Here is a 16,335-nt window from a genome sequence, read left to right on the forward strand (position 1 = left end):
CCTCTTTCTGTCAGTTTTTCTCTTTCTTGTTTTCTCTCTCTTTCTCTTCATCTCTGTCTGTCTCTGTGTCCCTGTCACTCTCTCTGTCTCTGTCTCTGTCGATCTCTCTCTGTGTGTCTCTCTCTGTGTCTCTCTGTCTCTGTCTCTCTCTGTCTCTCTGTCTCTGTCTCTGTCTCTCTCTGTCTCTCTGTCTCTCTCTCTCTCTCTCTCTCTCTCTCTCGCTGTCGCTCAGTTTCTGCAATGAGGAAGTCCTCCACAGCTCAATTTCCTTTCCCTCTCAGAGCGTCTGAAACAGGAAGTCAAGGCAGAGAGAGCTGCAGCTGCATTAGGGACAGTGGGCTGAACGTTTTAGGGGCTTCTCCTACCCATCGACTGGTTGCTCATTGCTCAGCGTGGCCTTGGGGGTGAGTGGGCAGGGCTCGGCCCCAAAGCCACTCTCCTGAAGCAGCAGCGATGGTCCACTGCTGGAATCATGGGAATATCACCCGTTCGAAGGCCGAGGATCTGCTCTCCAAGACTGGGAAAGACGGGAGCTTCCTGGTGAGGGCCAGCGAATCCATCTCCCGAGCATATGCTCTCTGTGTCTTGTAAGTATGGTGCTCTCTTCCCCATCAGGCCTCCCCAGGCTTGCCCTCTCTTCACCATGTGCACATCCCTCCTCCTGACCTTTGGCTTCATGGACAACCCCAGGCCATGGGGAGCAGTGTCCTTGATTTACACCCACCGGACCCTGGCCAAGCCTCTGCCCCCATCTGGCCCTCAGTTTCCTCACCTGTAAAGCAAGGGGGTTGGACTAGATGAGCTCTGAATCTGTGATCCTGTGTCCTGGATTCAATTCCTGACTCTGTGACTTGTTGGGAAAGACTCTTTCCTACTTGGTAAAGTGAGACTAACATCAAATGATGGTGTGCAAGGTCACTCCCAGCTCTAATCTATGATCCCCCCACAACGGCGCAAGAAAGGCCCAATCTGGGGCTTCAAGAGGGTGAGATACTTTTGTTGTATGACCCTTTGCAGCTGGAGATGTTCTCTCCTGGGCTTTACTTGTCCCCCAGAGTCCCCCACACGGGCATTCTGCTTGGTTGGAACTTTTCCTTCAGAGCCAAAGCTCACCAGGGCAGACTCTCCAGGGCCAGAGGATACGAAGCCATTGAAAGTGGGAGGTCTGGGAGATGATGTCCTGCTTCCTCTAGATGCTGGAGAGGCAAGGACAAGATGCTGGGCTGGTTTTTGTGGCAGTTGGGACTCTTCTAGTGAGGCTCAAGCTCTGATCTCAGACAGGCAGAGTAGATGTTAAGAGGCCAAGAGCCCTCAAATAACTACCTTCCCCAACTCAAAATTTTTGTGGATTTTATTTTTGTGTGTGTGTGTTCAAAAAAAAAGAAAGGCCTAGTTCTAAAGTCAGGCCTGAGATTATGTGATAAGAATCCATACTTCCTTGGAAACAGGGCCCTTCAATTAACAGTAAAGAAAGAGAGGTTGGATCATTCAAAAAATGGCTTTAAAGACATCTTAAAATGACATTCTTGATGGCAAGGTCAAAAGAAACCCAATGTACCTATAGCTTTAAGCCCCACCCCCTTGCCCCTCAACCTGTCCTGCCTCTCCTCCTTTACTCCCCTGTTCTATCCCCCTTCCTTCCCCCCCCAAAAGTCCTTGTCACCTGCTGCTTGACATATTCCTGCCAAGTGCCCTGTGCGCCCGCTTGTCCCTTATGGGTAACTAGGGTCTGTAAACTGGTCTGGACAGTGAAACACAAGCTCCAGGGAAGGGTATGCCTACCTGAAATGGGCTGCAGGAATCGTGTGTTCCACAACATGCAAAAGAGGAGGCCTATGGAGTTTGTGTTCTGCTGGGATGGCCCTCATGGGGGGATGGGAGCAAGAAGGGGAAGGCAGAAAGGGTAACTCTGTGCAGAAGGCATGCTGGAGGGGCTTAGGGGAAAGGAAAGATCTTGGGAGGAAAAAGGGGAAGCTCAGGAGAAGAGAGAGAGAGAGTGGGGGGAGGAGATAAGAAGGGGGGAGGGACTGAGAAGGGGAGGAGAGGGAGAAAGAGGCAGGAGAGGGAAAGAGGGAAGGGAAGGGAAGGAGACAGAGACAGAGTGTGTCTGTAAGTGTTCCAGATGCCAATCCCTGTAAAAGTGAGGAGAATGAGGATAGTAAGATGTCCTATGTGGGGTGGCAAAGCTCACTTAAGATGGAGCCAGCTGGAGAGACGGAGACAGAGCTCTGCACAGGTTCCAGCAGGGAATCACGTACAAGGTGTGTGTGTGGGAGGGAGGGTTTGTCCTGTAGAATTTGCATCAGGCCAAGTAGTCCTTGCCACTGTGGCCTCGGATTGGCCAGCTGTCCTGGCGTGTCTAGGAGAAGGGCACCGAGCCTTCAGCTTCATCTAGTGCCCAGCTCAAAGTCAGCACTTAATAAATAAGTCTTATTGACCAATCAAGCAATCAGTCTGCCCGTAGAAAGAAGATGAACTTAGAGCACCCTGAGCTCACCCAGAGACTCACTCCCTTGGAAATCAAGCAAATAATCCACGAGAAAGGAGAGATGGGCTCCTTGACTGTGTCTGGAGAGCCCTCCAGGCCTCTCAGGCTCCATTCAGCCGTGTGGGGAAGGGAGCAAATTGCAGGCAGAATGAGTGATTCTCAGCTGGGAGGGCCCTCCAAGGCCGTGGAACCCAGCCCCCTCATTTCACTGAGGCTTGGGGAGGCCACAGGATCCTAGATTTGGAGCTTTGGGGGAAGGGGGCTCAGATGTCACTGAGCCCAGCCTACAGATGAGGACACTGAGGCAAAGGTGGATTGATTTACCCACATGGTCGACACGGATTTGACTGAGGGACGCTTCTTTACCCCATCCCCACCTTCCCCCCAAAAGATGACAATTCAAGTCACTGAGTGTTTATTGAGTGTGGCAGGCAGAGGTCTCGGACTAAATGTGCGCATATGTACACACATGAACACGTATGTGTAAAGGGTTTTATTTTTTTCTGGGGAAGCAGGCACCCTCTTCTATTCCACTCCGGTATCCCCTGGGGGGGTGGGGGTGAAGTGTTGAATTTGAAATCCAGGAAGACTGTTGGTCCTGGCCTCAGTCTGCTGTTAATAGGGCAGGTACATAAACCCCATAAAGCGAAGGGGTTGTTCCAGAGGACCTCTACGCTCTTCCCACTCTGCGTCTCTGATCCTGTCTCTTCAGACACTTTGTCGGGTGGTCAGGGACAAAAACAAAATTGAAACAATCCTCACCCTTGAAAGGCTCCCATTCTACAGGGAGGGAATTAGAATGGAAAGCAAGAGTGCTCAGCCCTGAGGAGAATCAGGGAAGGCTTCAGAAAAGAGGTGGCAACTGAACCGAGTCTGGAAGAAAGAGAGATTTGAAAAAGGGAGGAGGGTAGTGCGATAGAGGAGGTCCGGGTGCAGGTATCTGCTGGAGTGGGTGCCTGCAAGTGAGAGATGGAATTTAAGTTTCTGTGTCTGCCAGGGCTCAGTGTGGCTGGAATAATGCCGGACCTTTGCCCAGGCTGTGCCCCATGCCGGGAGTGCTCTTTCTCTTCACCTCTAACCCCTCTGGGGTTCATTGAGGGGCCTACAAGAATCCTTCCCATCCTCCTCAGTTGTTTGGGTCCTCTTTCTTTTAAAATTATCATGTACTTATGGCCCAGTAGATTGCAAGTTCCTTTTTTGTTTTTCCCTTTTTTCGCTACTTTATCTCCAGGGTCTAACACAAAGCCTTGCATGTTGTGGGTGCTTAATAAATGTTTGTTGACTCAGATTGGATGAAGGGAGCAGGCAGGGAAGGAATGAGAAATGAGGCTGGAGAGGCTGGCAGTTATTGGACTGTGGGAGACCTGAAATGTCAGGCTGAGGAATAGAGATTTTACCCTAGAGACAAGAGGGAGTCTGAGTGATGTCTGAGCTGGGAGAGTGACATAGACCTGTGACTTGGGCAGTGGGATTGGAGAACTGGGAATGAGGAGATCAGTTGGGAGGCTTCTAGGATAGTCTGGAGTGGAGGAAATGATAAAGACCCACACAAGGGAGGTGCCTGGATGAGCGGAAAGAAGGGATGGATGGGAGAGATGCTGTGGAAACAATGAATGAAATCATTTCAAGCTTGGTTGAATGGTGCTATGGATAAAAAAAAACGGAGAGAAAGGAAAAATCGGCAACTTGGCTGGAGAATCGAGGAATAGAGTTGGAGGTTTGGGCACCTGGGACTGACAGAGTCTGGCATGGCCAACCCGGCTGGCTGGGAAGATAGCGCTGCCCTGGACAGAAACAGAAATCACAAGGCACTGTCACCTAAGAGTCCGGGAAAGCCCGAGTTCTGTTTTGGACATGTTAGGTTTGAGATGCCGAGGGGACGTCCAGGTGGAGAGTCCAGTGGGCATTCGGTGACACAGTCCTGGGCCTCCTCGGTGTATAGATCCGAGACTTGTCTCCACAAAAGGGTGATACCAGTCCTCCCTGAGTCTGTGTTCACCAGGTTCCATTTGAATGGAGTCCAGGTGGCAGATGGAAGCTTCTTTCACTCATTGTCGTTCACGCATCTACCCAATGCACTGGCTACTTCATTCCTTCGTTCATTAAGTCTTTCACTAACTCATTCATTCACTCAACTATCAGTTTCTAGCCACTCTGTTCAAGGCCCTGGACTGGGGGTCCATGGGGAAAACAAAGATGAATGAGACACTGCCCCCTGTCTTTAGAGAGCTTACAGGCCTAGAAGAGGGGTAGAACAGGTACAAAATAATTCTGATAAGAGGCTGAGGGGCAGGTTGCCTCAGGAGGTAGTGAGCTCACCATCCTTGGAGGTTTCCCAGTGGACAAGTTGGATCACCGCTAGTTGGGATTATGGAAGAAGAGATTCCTTTACAGTAGTGGGTTGGACTAGATGGTCTCTGAGGTCCATCCCAGCTCAGAGAGTCTATGACCTGAGATTCTACCTCATGGGAGGCTCAACATGTGTCAGCCGAGAAATCCAGTGGGATCTCGGGCTGCATTAAGAGGAACGTGGCTTCCAGGAATGAGGCGGTGGTGGATTGTCCCACTGTCCTCTGCCCTCCTTAGACCTCCCCTGGAGGACTGGGCTCCATTCCGGGTCAGGCAGTTTAAGGACAGGGATAAGCTGGAAAGCAACCAGAAGAGGGGGGCCTTGAGTCCATGCCCTAGGAAGTGGGCGGAAAGAAGCCTCAGAGGGGCCGGTCAGGGCAGGGGAGCTGGATTCAAGGGTTTGCAAGAAATTAGGCTTAGAATAGGTGTCTGAATTGTTTTGCATTTCCCTAGATGGCAGAATCGGGAGCACTGAGAAGAATTTACAAAGAAGCCAATCTCAACATAGCTGATGTTAACAGCTAACATTTCTACTGTGTGCCAGGCTCTGTGCGCATTTAGGGTTAGAGTTCCACAATGATGATCTCTTTTGATCTTCATTACACCCCTGGGAGGCAGGGGCTATTTATTTTCTCCATCTTACAGATAAGGAAACTGAGGCAATTTGCCCAGGTCACACAGCTAATAAGCATCTGAGGCCAAATTGGAACTGGGTCTTCTGATTCTAGCCCAGCACTCTATCCACTGCGCTGCCTGGCTACTTAATTTAGGAGTGATTTCAGAAAGAGACCCCTAGCAATGAGAGCCATGGAAGAAAAGTTGGGGAAGAGCAGCCTCCAGCGGTGGTGAGCTTCCTGTCTCTGGAGCGCTCCAAGCAGAGCCTGGGTGAAAACTTGCCCGGGATGTTGCAGAGAGGTTGGGCATGTGGAGACAAGATGGCAGCTGCCGCAGCCCCATCCAGCTGACACTGGGAATATCTCTAGAACTATCCTCTCCTTCTAGCTCTCCGTGGCATGGAGCCTAGGATAGAGGGATGGGGGAGACATGCCCAGTTCAGAATGTGGGTGCACGTGCTCCCTCGTGGGATGATCACCTTTGGGGAGAGCTGCCTCGAGGCAACACAAGGGAAGTGATGCTGGATGAGTTCTGGGCTTCTGCCCAGGGTCCCTTCCCACACTCTCCCCCCAAAAAAGAAACCCTTCCAAAGGCAGAATAGACTCCACTTCAGACATTTTGTTCATTTTTAAATTTTAATTTTATTCTGACCTTAACAAATGCCAAATTAAATGAACATTTCCACATACATAATGGAAGAGAAGAAGCAGGTTGTACATGATGCTGCAGGTTTCTAATCTGTACAACTCATTTTTCCTTTTTAAGTCCCTACCAAATTCAACCTGTACCTTTCAAAGCTATCCCACTTGTCTGCAATTGCCTCTGGCCCACTGGTTGTTCTCTTCTGTACCTTTTTAAAAATGCTTCAGTCAGCCTCTTTCTTCTTTTCCCTTTATGAGGGCAATCCTATCACTCGTTCCCCTCTTTCCTCCCCATATCAACGACAAAAGAAAAAGAAAAAGACGATCCTGGTATCGAGAAAGTAGTCGCCAAACCAGTCCCAAGCTGGCCGCAACCCAAAATGTGGGTTTCCTTCTGCAGCCTGAGTTCGTCACTTTTCTGTCAGTAGATCCACAGTGCGCTTCATCACTGGTTTTGGGATGTGCTTTTCAGCAAGTCTGCTCTGTTCATTTTTAATTGATCCTGCTATTCTATTTTTGATAGTATTCTATTTTGCCAACTGCATGCCAAGATACTTTTCAACATTCCCTTTTTGAAACACTTTGAGTTCTAAATTTTTCTCCTTCCCTCCCTTCCTTCCCCCCTCCCCAAGATGGCAAGTATTCTGATATAGGTTATACATGTGCATTTATATAAAACATATTTCCACATTAGTCATGTTGTGAAAGATGAACTTATTTTTAAAATTATTGATATTTCTTATATCACCTTCTTTCCAAATATATCTCAGTACCCTTTCCCCGGAGAACTGTCTCTTATAATCAAGAATAAAAAGGAAAGAACTTGGGGGGGGGTGGAATTCATCAAAGCTAATCAAATTAATCTGAGCATAAATGCAGTGTTCTGGACCCAAAGTCCCCCACCTCTGGAAAGAAGGGAGCAAGATGCATCTTCCCTTCTTCCTCAGGGCCAAGATCAGTCCTCCAGTGTTTGGTTGTTGTTGAGATCCATTATGCCACTTATTCTCCTGGGTTTGCTCTGCTGTCAGTTCATGGGAGTCTTCCTAGGCTTCTCTGAGTTCTTTAGACTGATCGTTTCTTACCGTGCAGCACTGTTCCTTCACACTCGTGCACCCCACTCTGTTTAGCCATCCCCCAGTCATGCTGACCCGGCCTGTCGCTTCTGTTTACATATGTCTCCCAAACAGAGTGACCTCCTCCCAAGGACCTAAGGGGGTCTTCTCTAGGGACACCTCTTCTTGGGGGAGTCAGCCCCACCCTCCATCTTGATTCCATTCGTAAAAGGATGCTCCTTCAGCAGAAAGAGACCAGACATCTGGAGCTGGGACCCAAGGACTAGGCGGCTTCTGAGGTCCCTTTGGGCTCCGCATCTGTGGAGTGGCTTCTTAGAGGGCCCATCTCAAATGTGCGCAATAGCCAACATTCTCATTCTGCTTTGGAGGCTTATTACAAGGCCCTTTGCAGATATCAGCAACACATATTTCTTAGGCATATGCATATTTCTATTTGATATTATATGTGTATTATATGATACAGACATTAGTGCTTCCACTGCCGGGTTTGGAGCAGGATGACCTGGGTTCACATCCTTTCTCTTCCACTAAGTGGCTGTGTAACCTTGGACAAGTCACAATAATAACTAATAATAACAATAGCCACCAACACTTAGATAGCTCCTACTATGTGCCAGGCAAATATTGCGTTGGATCCTGGGAGGTTGGTGCTATTATTACCTCCACTTTGCAGATGAGGAAACAGGCTGAACATTGGTTAAGTGACTTGCCCAGGGTCACACAGCTAGGAAATGCCTGAGGCTAACCTCTCTGAGTCCCTGTTTCTTGATAGGTTAGAGATAAGAATTTTTGTTGTGTCTCCCTCACAAGGTTGAGTATAAGGTACCAACTCCTCTGGTGTTTTAAGTCCTTCACAATTTGGCTCCAACCTGTCTTTCTAACCTGGGGATTCTTAATCTTTTCTGTTGTGGACCCATTCGTCAGTCTGGTGAGCCCTGTGCTCCCCTTCTTAGGATTATGGTTTTAAATCATTGAAGAAAGTTCTCAGCTTCACTTGGGGGTTTAGGAAAAGATGCACCTTCTCTTTCCCGTCCAAGTTCAAGGGCTCCCTGAAGTCTATCCAGGATTAGGATGCCTGTTCTAAGCTGAGTTTCCATCACTCCCCTCTACCCACTCTGCCTTCTAAGCTAACTGGCCTGTTGCTGTCTCTGCATCTCCGACCTCCATCCTTTTGTGCCACTGTCTGGCTGCCAGGCCTCGAATGCCCTCACTTCCATCTCTGACTCCTGGAATCCCCAACCCCTTTCAAGGTTCACATTTCACCTCCTCTGTGAAAGCCTCATCCAAGCCCTTAGAGCTCTCTCTCACTCACACAGAAAGTTGCTGTTCTCAGCCAAAAAAAGACAGAGGCTGTTCTCACCTCTCCCTCATTTACATATCTGCAGGAGGAGATGTCACAAGAGCATCACGTGGAAAGATAAAAAGAAACTGACCACCCCCTCCCCGGCTGGCTGACGTTTGCCTTGGTCTGTTCTGCTGTTCAGGCTCTGGGAGGCTGAGGAGACGCAGGGTGGGCTTTTCTCCTGCTCTGATGGAAGGCAGGAAGGCCCGGTCAGCTCTCCCTGTGACTCAGCAGGGAGCCCTTCAGCCAGAGCTGGGAGTAGGGAGCCGCAGGGGCTGGGTTCTAGTCCCGGCTGGGCCATTTGTCACTTCATCTCTCTCCATGGCCATTTCCTCTTCCTCAAATGGACCAGTTGGTACTTTACTTGCATGCGTGCACACACAGACACACAGACACACACACGCTCATATACTCACACTTATACACACACATACACTCACACACAAATACACTCATGCACACACATACACACATTCAGACTCATACACACACATACACTCACTCTCACACACATGTGCACACGTACTTCCTCCCCCATACATAATAAGCTGATAGTTCTCCATGGCTGTAATATGACTGCTTCTAACAATGTTCTTCCCCAGATGAAAAGTTCAACGTTAGGAAATCTAGGTCTGGTGGATAGTGCAAGGCACAAACCTTTATTAAGTTCCTACTGTATGCTGGGATTGTGCCAGGGATACAGAGGCCAAAAGGAGACAGACTCCTCAAGGAGCTTACATTGTATCAGGTCAGACATGATGCATTTATTCAATGCCTACTGTGCGCCAAACCTGTGCTAGTAGGGTAGGAATATCCTCAAGGAGCTTCCATTCTGCTGAGGTCAGAGAGGGACATAGTCACAGATCTGAAGCAAGCAACAAGCATTTATTAAGCATCTGCTGTGGGCCAGACACCTTGCTGGACTCTGGGTATACGTAGATGAAATCTAGCAAAATCCCTACATCCATAAGACAGGGGAAGCACGCTTGCATGGAGGTATAAACAAACAAGGTCCAGGAAAATGTAAGGGCAGGCACTGGCAATGGGGAGATGAAGAAATTCTTCACAGAGTTCAGCTGAGCCATTAGGGCAGCCGGCAATTCTGAGAGGCAGAGGAGAGGAGAGAGGAAATTCTAGCAAGCGGCACAGCCTGGGAGATGCAGCACTGTGTAGGAGGAATAGTAAAAAAGCCTTGTTTGGCTGAACCCCGTGTACTCTAGAGCTCTGGACTTGGAGTCAGGAAGGTCTGGATCCCAGACCCGGCTCTGACGGGAGGTGCCTGTGTGGCCTCTCAGGACTAGCCAGCTAAGATTGGAAGCTAAGAGAAGGTGCCAACCAGAATGGGGGGCAGATTTCCTCAGTTGGGCATTCTCTGTGCTCCTGAAATCCCTACTCTGGTCCCCATTCTTGGCCACATCTGGCCGTCGGCTTTAGTGGCCCCAGGTTCTTTCTTCGGCCCCCTGCCCCCAACGCCCCACCTCGGGTGTGGTGCTTTTCCTGGTGAACTTGAAAAGAGTTTTCTATAACTGTGTCTGTTATGATGACGATGAGGAGAATAGACTTGATTTCCTCAAGGTGGGAGGTGGGAATAGAAGCTGCCTGTGTCGTCAGCCCCTGCTTGTCACTCTACCCCAGAAGAGTCTGCTGGTTCCTGTGCAGCTCCCATGGACAGTCCCCCAAGGGGGATGACACCGTGCTGGCTTCAACAGCATTACAGTGAAGAAAACAGCTCTGGCTTTTGTTTACATGGGGCTTTACAATGGGGGACCAGGTGAGACCCTGGGTGCTTCACGTGCTCCCTGTGTGGTCATGAGCTGGTCTCTTCACAATCTGAGCCTCAGTTTCCGTGGGGATCAAAGGATTCAGAGCTGGAAGGGATGTCAGAGGCCATAAATCTAAGCCCTTCACTTTACAGATGAAAATGAGGTTGAGGCATAATGTGACGAGGCCCAGGACACACAGGGAGTAAGTGGCAGATCCCAGTTCCCTCTCCCCTGCGCTGTGCTGATGGCACAGGCTGCCCCACCTGGCATCCTCCCAGTTCTGAGGTTGGAGGAGCGCTTGTTGTCCCATCCATGTCGGACTAGCTGCTCCCCGAGGTCCCTTTCCCCACTAGATCGGTGGTCCTGAGAGGCACTCTGTCAGTCCTCACTCTACTGGGGCTACCAAGCCAGAAATGAAGTAGTCCGTTCCCTCAGAAGGTTTGCATTCTCTTGGTTCCTTGAAGGAGTCAGAGTGATGGGCTAGCTGTTGTGATGGAAGCTAGATGGTCCCTGCCCTCGGGGGCTTGCCCTCCAATGCCCTCTGTGCAAATGGAGTGGAAGCAGACAAAAGAGGGATAGAATTGACCAGCCCAGAGAAAACCATGTTGTGGAGGAGGTAGGACCTAGTATCCTGCCAAACCCTGGAGCTTGGGTTGGGGAGTAGGTAGAACACCTTGAGCTGGGGATTGACATGATCCAAAGGACGCTGCCAGCACCTCACTTTGGCAGCTGTATAAAGGTTACATAGAAGCAGAGAAACTGGGTGCTGGCCCTGGAGTCCAGAAGACCTGAGTTCAAATCCTGCCTCAGACACTTACTTGGTGCGTGACCTTGGGCAAGTCACTCAACCCTGTTTGCTTCAGTTTCTCCATCTGTAAAACAGGGATAATAATAGCCCCAATTCTTAAGGTTATTGTGAAGATCAAATGAGATAATATTTAAATAAAGCACTTGGCAAATTTTAAGGGCTGGGTTATTATTATTATTATTATTATTAATTACTATTATTAGACAGAAACCGGGCATCCCTGGATTCTGCTGAGCATGGCTGAAGCTCTCTGGGGAGTGTGGCGAAGTGGAAAGAATGCTGGCCTTGGAGTCAGGAAGGTCTGGGTTCAAACACCATCCATCTCCTAAGCTTCCTACTGACTTTGGGCAAGACCTCAGTTTTTCTCTCTGTGAAGTGGGGGTAGCAGTCGTGCCCACCTGCAAGAGGGATATGAGGATCAGATGGGACAAGACATGTAAAGAGCTTTGCCAGCCTCAGAGCATTGTGGGTGCGCCAACATGCGCTGTGATGGTTCCTGCCATGATGGTGATGATTGTATCTCCTTTACACATTCATCGTTGCTATTGTTTTCCGGAACTACCCAGCCCCTGCTGTGGGCATGGGACAAGCCTGCAGAGATGGAGACCCAGCGTTGTCAGGCTGAGCATTTCCCTGAGACTGGTGAGCCTCTGCTCTGTTAGCTCCCACGCTGTGACTGCCGGCATCTTTTCAGGAGGTGTGCTGTGGTCAGGCAGCCTGGGACTGTGGGGAGAGTCAGGAAGTCCTAAGTTCAAATTTTACCTCTCACCATTACTAGTTGCATGATCCCAAGCAAGTGACTAAACTGGTTTGAGCTTTGGCAAAAGCCAAAGACTTATCTACCAAGTTATGGTGGGTTGCAATTTGTTGATGGATGGAAATTTCTATGCTGAAGGACTCGTGGATCTTTGATAGACTAGAAAGCAGCTGATGCCAACTGGTGCATTCATCCAGAGTTACCCATCTATGGGCACGTTGTGTGTTCCCACTCAAATACTCCCAGTGAGCTGTTATACCATCAGTGTCAACGATCCCTCTAGCAAAGATCATGACCCATCTATGACTCCTATCCCTGCCTCACCTACCTAAATTAGATCTGAGGCGGAGGGGAAGGGGCAGGAGAGGGAGGGACAAGGGGGATCTGCCCAACACGGGGGCCTTCCTCAACTTCTCCTGACTTTATGAAGATACTAGGGGAGCATTTGGGCTGTCCGATGGTAACCCTACCATCACCACTGTCCTCTCCCTGTGACCAGCTCATTTACTTTCTGATTTATACTTTATTTTGAATTTTCTTGATAGTTCCTTATTTATATGTCACAGTCTGCCAGCGCTCCCCATAGGCTTCTTCACTGCTCTCTCAATTTACCCTGTTTCCAACACTAGGATGAAAGCTGAGTTCACTTGCCTCTCTGGGCTTCAGTTTCCTCACCTGTAAAATGGGGGGTATATTTTATTTCCTCTCAGGTCCTTTCCAACTCTAAATCTATGATCCTGTAAGCCGCATAAAACAAGGAGGAAGGCTTGCCTCACTGAGTTTGGATGTACATCTCCCCTTCCCTTGACCTTATCACAAAATGTGTCTCTCATCCCCCTAGTCTTCAACAACCAATTCCTGCTCATCAGTGAGAGGTTCCAAATAAGTCAAATGTGTGACATCAGCGCTGCGTTGTGCCCTGTGTATATTTATCGCATGTTTATTTTGGTTCAGATTTTTGTCTCCTCTTGTGGGGTAAACCATGGGGAGCTATAAAATGCTTTTCATTCTACCTCTCCATTGCTTCTAAGGTAATTTAAAAAAGATCACAAAATTGTCCAAAACCACCTAAACAGATTTTGTTTTCATTTTGGTTTTCTGTCTTTTTTTAATTCAAGTAGCAGCTCAGTCATCCCTTTAGTTTTTAGCAATGACTTACTATGTTCTAACTGTGTTCTAGGCAACGGGGTGGTGCAGTGGATAGAGTGCCAGGCCTGGAGTTAGGAGGACCTAAGTTCAAATCCAGCCTTAGACCCTTCCTAGCTGTGTGACCCTGGGCCAGTCACTTCACCCTGTTGGCCTCAGTTTCCTCATCTGTAAAATGAGAAGGAAATGGCAAAGCCCTCCAGTATCTCTCCAGAAAACCCCAAATGGTGTCACAGAGACATGACTAAAATGACTCAACAACATGTTATGTTCCAAGCACTATGCTAGGCACTGAGAAAATAATGCTAGTAAGTGAAATATTCCTGCCCTGAAGGAATTTACCTTCTCTTTGGGGAGAGGACACATGTGTATGTGCGTGTATGTGTATACATACATATATAAATGTATGACTATGTAATATAAAAAATAAAATGATAATATAAATATGTATGCAAACCTAGTTTAGAAGAGGGTTCACACACGGGAGGCCACTAGCAGCTTGGAGCATCAGGAAAGCTTCCATGTAGGAGGAGATGCTGGAAATTAGTTTTGAAGGAGACCACCTCTAAGAGGCTGAGGGGAGGAGGGCAAGGGCATCTTCGGCATGGCAAGGCAAGAAGATGGGGGGGGGACAGTAGGAAGACTGATTTGACTGGAACATAGAGTGTGGGTGAAGGGGAGGAAGGTGTAGTAAGGCTGGAAAGGTAGGTTGGGCTCAGGTTGTGAAAGGCTTTAAATATGGAACAGAAGTTTATATTGCTCCTGGTCCTTCTGTTTTGAGTAGGAGTGATAGCATCATACCTACACACTGGGCACAATCACTTTGGCACCTATATAGAGGCTCGATCAGAGGTGACCCGGGGAGATGGCTCTTTGGGTTCCTTTCTCTACAATCCAGGCTCCTTTTTCCAGGGTTCCTATTTGTCCAGTACTTAGCATGGTACCTGATGTGAAACAGGTGCTTTGGAGGGCTTATTTCTCTCTTTTCCCTTCCTTTCCTCCCAAATTTCCAAGTGGATGTGTTTAGAAACATCACGCTACATTTCCAACCATTTTGGAGAGTAATTTGGAACTACGCCCAAAGGGCCACAGGAATGTTCATACCCTTTGACCCAGCAATACCACTTCTAGGGTTGTATCCCAAAGAAATCACACAAGCAGGAAAAGGACCCATATGTACAAGGATATTTATAGCGGCTCTTTTTGTGGTAGCCAAGAATTGGAAATCAAAAGGATGCCCATCAATTGGGGAATGGCTGAACAAGCTGTGGTATATGAAGGTAATGGAATACTATTGTGCCATAAGAAATGGGGATGATACGGACTTCATAACAACCTGGAAAAACCTACATGACATAATGCTGAGTGAGCGGAGCAGAGCCAGGAGAACGCTGTGCACAGCCACAGATATATGGATTCCATGAGGACCAACCCTGACAGACTTCGCTCTTCTCAGCAACTCAAGGTGCAAGGACAACTCCAAAGGACTCACGATGGAGAATGCTATCTACATCCAGAGAAAGAACTGTAAAGTTTGAATGCAGATTGAGGCACACTTCATGCTCGCCTTTTTCTCTTCTCTTTTGTTTTTGTTTTTGGGGTTTTTTTTTTTGGTTCTGTATCTTCTTTCTCACGATTCATTCCATTGGTCATAATTCTTCTCCGCAACTTGACTAGTGTATAAATTAATTCAATACGAAGTTATACGTGGTAGTTATATGAGATTCCATGCCATCTTGGGGAGGGAGGGGGGAGGGAGGGGCGAAAATCTGGAACTCAAAATTATGTAGAACCGTGTGTTGTAAACTAAAGATAAAAATTAAAAAAAATTAAATTTAATTAAAAAAAAGAGAAAAAAAAAAAGAAACATCACGCTAAAATTCCTGTCTCAGATTGGTCCCAGGTGTATGAGATAATCATCATGATCTTTAAGTTACAAAAAGCCTAACCTTTTCTATAAGAAATGGATTGCTCCAAACAAGTTCTAATGATATGGTCTGATCTCTTGCAGGTTTCGAAATTGTGTCTATACCTACAGGATTCTGACCAATGAAGAAGAGAAATTCACTGTTCAGGTAAGATTATATTCCTGATGTTTTTTCATGATTGGAAAACATACAAGATGAGAGAGAAAAGAAGAGAAAAAAACATGAGGAGGAAATGTATGCCCGGGAGCCTTCTCATTCAGTGTGACTGTGAGATGCTGTATACTGTAGCTATAATGTTCTCTTAGAAGGCTTTGGGCCAGATGGCACGGCATCTACTTGGTAGACTTTTAAATACAATTTCTGTAAAAGATGTTGAGAATTTTTCTGTGGATGATTTTTTCTGGAAGTGTGGCTGAGGGAATGTGGAGAGATGGAAGGAAGAGGGGTGGTACATGGTCAAAGGAAAACGAAACACCTAGGCTCCTCTCTTTCTCTTCTCGCCTTTACCCAACTGTGATGGTAGTGCTGGGCAATCTGTGTCCTTGGAGGGGAAACATTCTCGAGCCAATTGTTTTGTAGATGAAGGAAAGGGGTTGGAGGTGAGAGTCTGAAGAGACAAAGAGAGCATTTGTGGAGACGCCGGAGGCAATGAAGAAGTGGAACGAAGTGATGGCTCGGGTTGGGTTGGGATGGCTCAGTTCTGTAAAGAGATGTTACTGTTGACATTATGAGGTCTAAATGGAAAGTCCTCTGTTTAGTTGTTGTTCAGCCATTTTTGGTTGCGTCTGAGTCTTGGTGACTCTAAATAAGTCAATGACACAAGTCCAGAGTGGGAGATGTGGCTGGACAACAGTTTGTATTTTATTTAAAGTGCTGAAGTTTTTTGTTGACCACAAGTTCCATATGCAGCAACTGTGTGAGATAGTAACCAGGACGGTTATCATGGCAGGCAGATTTAATAGAAGTGTGGCATCCAGAACGAGAATGGTGGGCATTCTGCTAAACTCCACCCTGCCGTTGTTATTCACTTGTTTTACAGTCATGTCCAATTCTTCGTGACCCCATTTGGGGTTTTCTTGGCAAAGATACTGGAGTGGTTTGTCATTTCCTTCTCCAGCTCATTTTACAGATGAGGAAACTGAGGCAAACAGGGTTAAGTGACTGGCCCAGGGACACACAGCTAGGAAATACCTGAGGCTGGATTTGAACTCAGGTCTTCCTGACTCCAGCCCTGATGTTCTATCCTGTAGCTGCTCTGTAACCACATCTGAAGTACTGTGTTCAATCCTGGGTGCCACATTTTAGGAAGGATAAGGATGCCCAGGGCTGTAGTGGAACAACAACCCACTACCTTGGGCGTCAGGAGATTTGAGTTTAACCAGAGCTTGGCTGCTTGCTCCCTGTGTGACCTGGGGCCCAATTTCC

The 16,335-nt window shown here is 47.9% G+C and overlaps 1 protein-coding gene across 2 annotated transcripts in view; it reads left to right on the top strand.

The window, feature by feature from the left end:
- Positions 1–353: 353 nt before the first annotated feature.
- Positions 354–16,335, top strand: part of INPP5D (inositol polyphosphate-5-phosphatase D) — a 136,374-nt gene continuing 120,392 nt past the window's right edge. For both annotated transcript variants that reach the window (XM_036768079.1, XM_036768080.1), the window contains exons 1-2: positions 354–587; positions 14,994–15,057. In XM_036768079.1, coding sequence (XP_036623974.1) covers positions 454–587; positions 14,994–15,057 — 198 coding nt within the window. In that variant the 5' untranslated portion in view covers positions 354–453. The remainder of the gene's footprint in view (positions 588–14,993; positions 15,058–16,335) is intronic.

This window comes from Trichosurus vulpecula, chromosome 7 (genome assembly GCF_011100635.1).
Source record: "Trichosurus vulpecula isolate mTriVul1 chromosome 7, mTriVul1.pri, whole genome shotgun sequence".
In the NCBI taxonomy this organism is placed as follows: Eukaryota; Metazoa; Chordata; class Mammalia; order Diprotodontia; family Phalangeridae; genus Trichosurus; species Trichosurus vulpecula.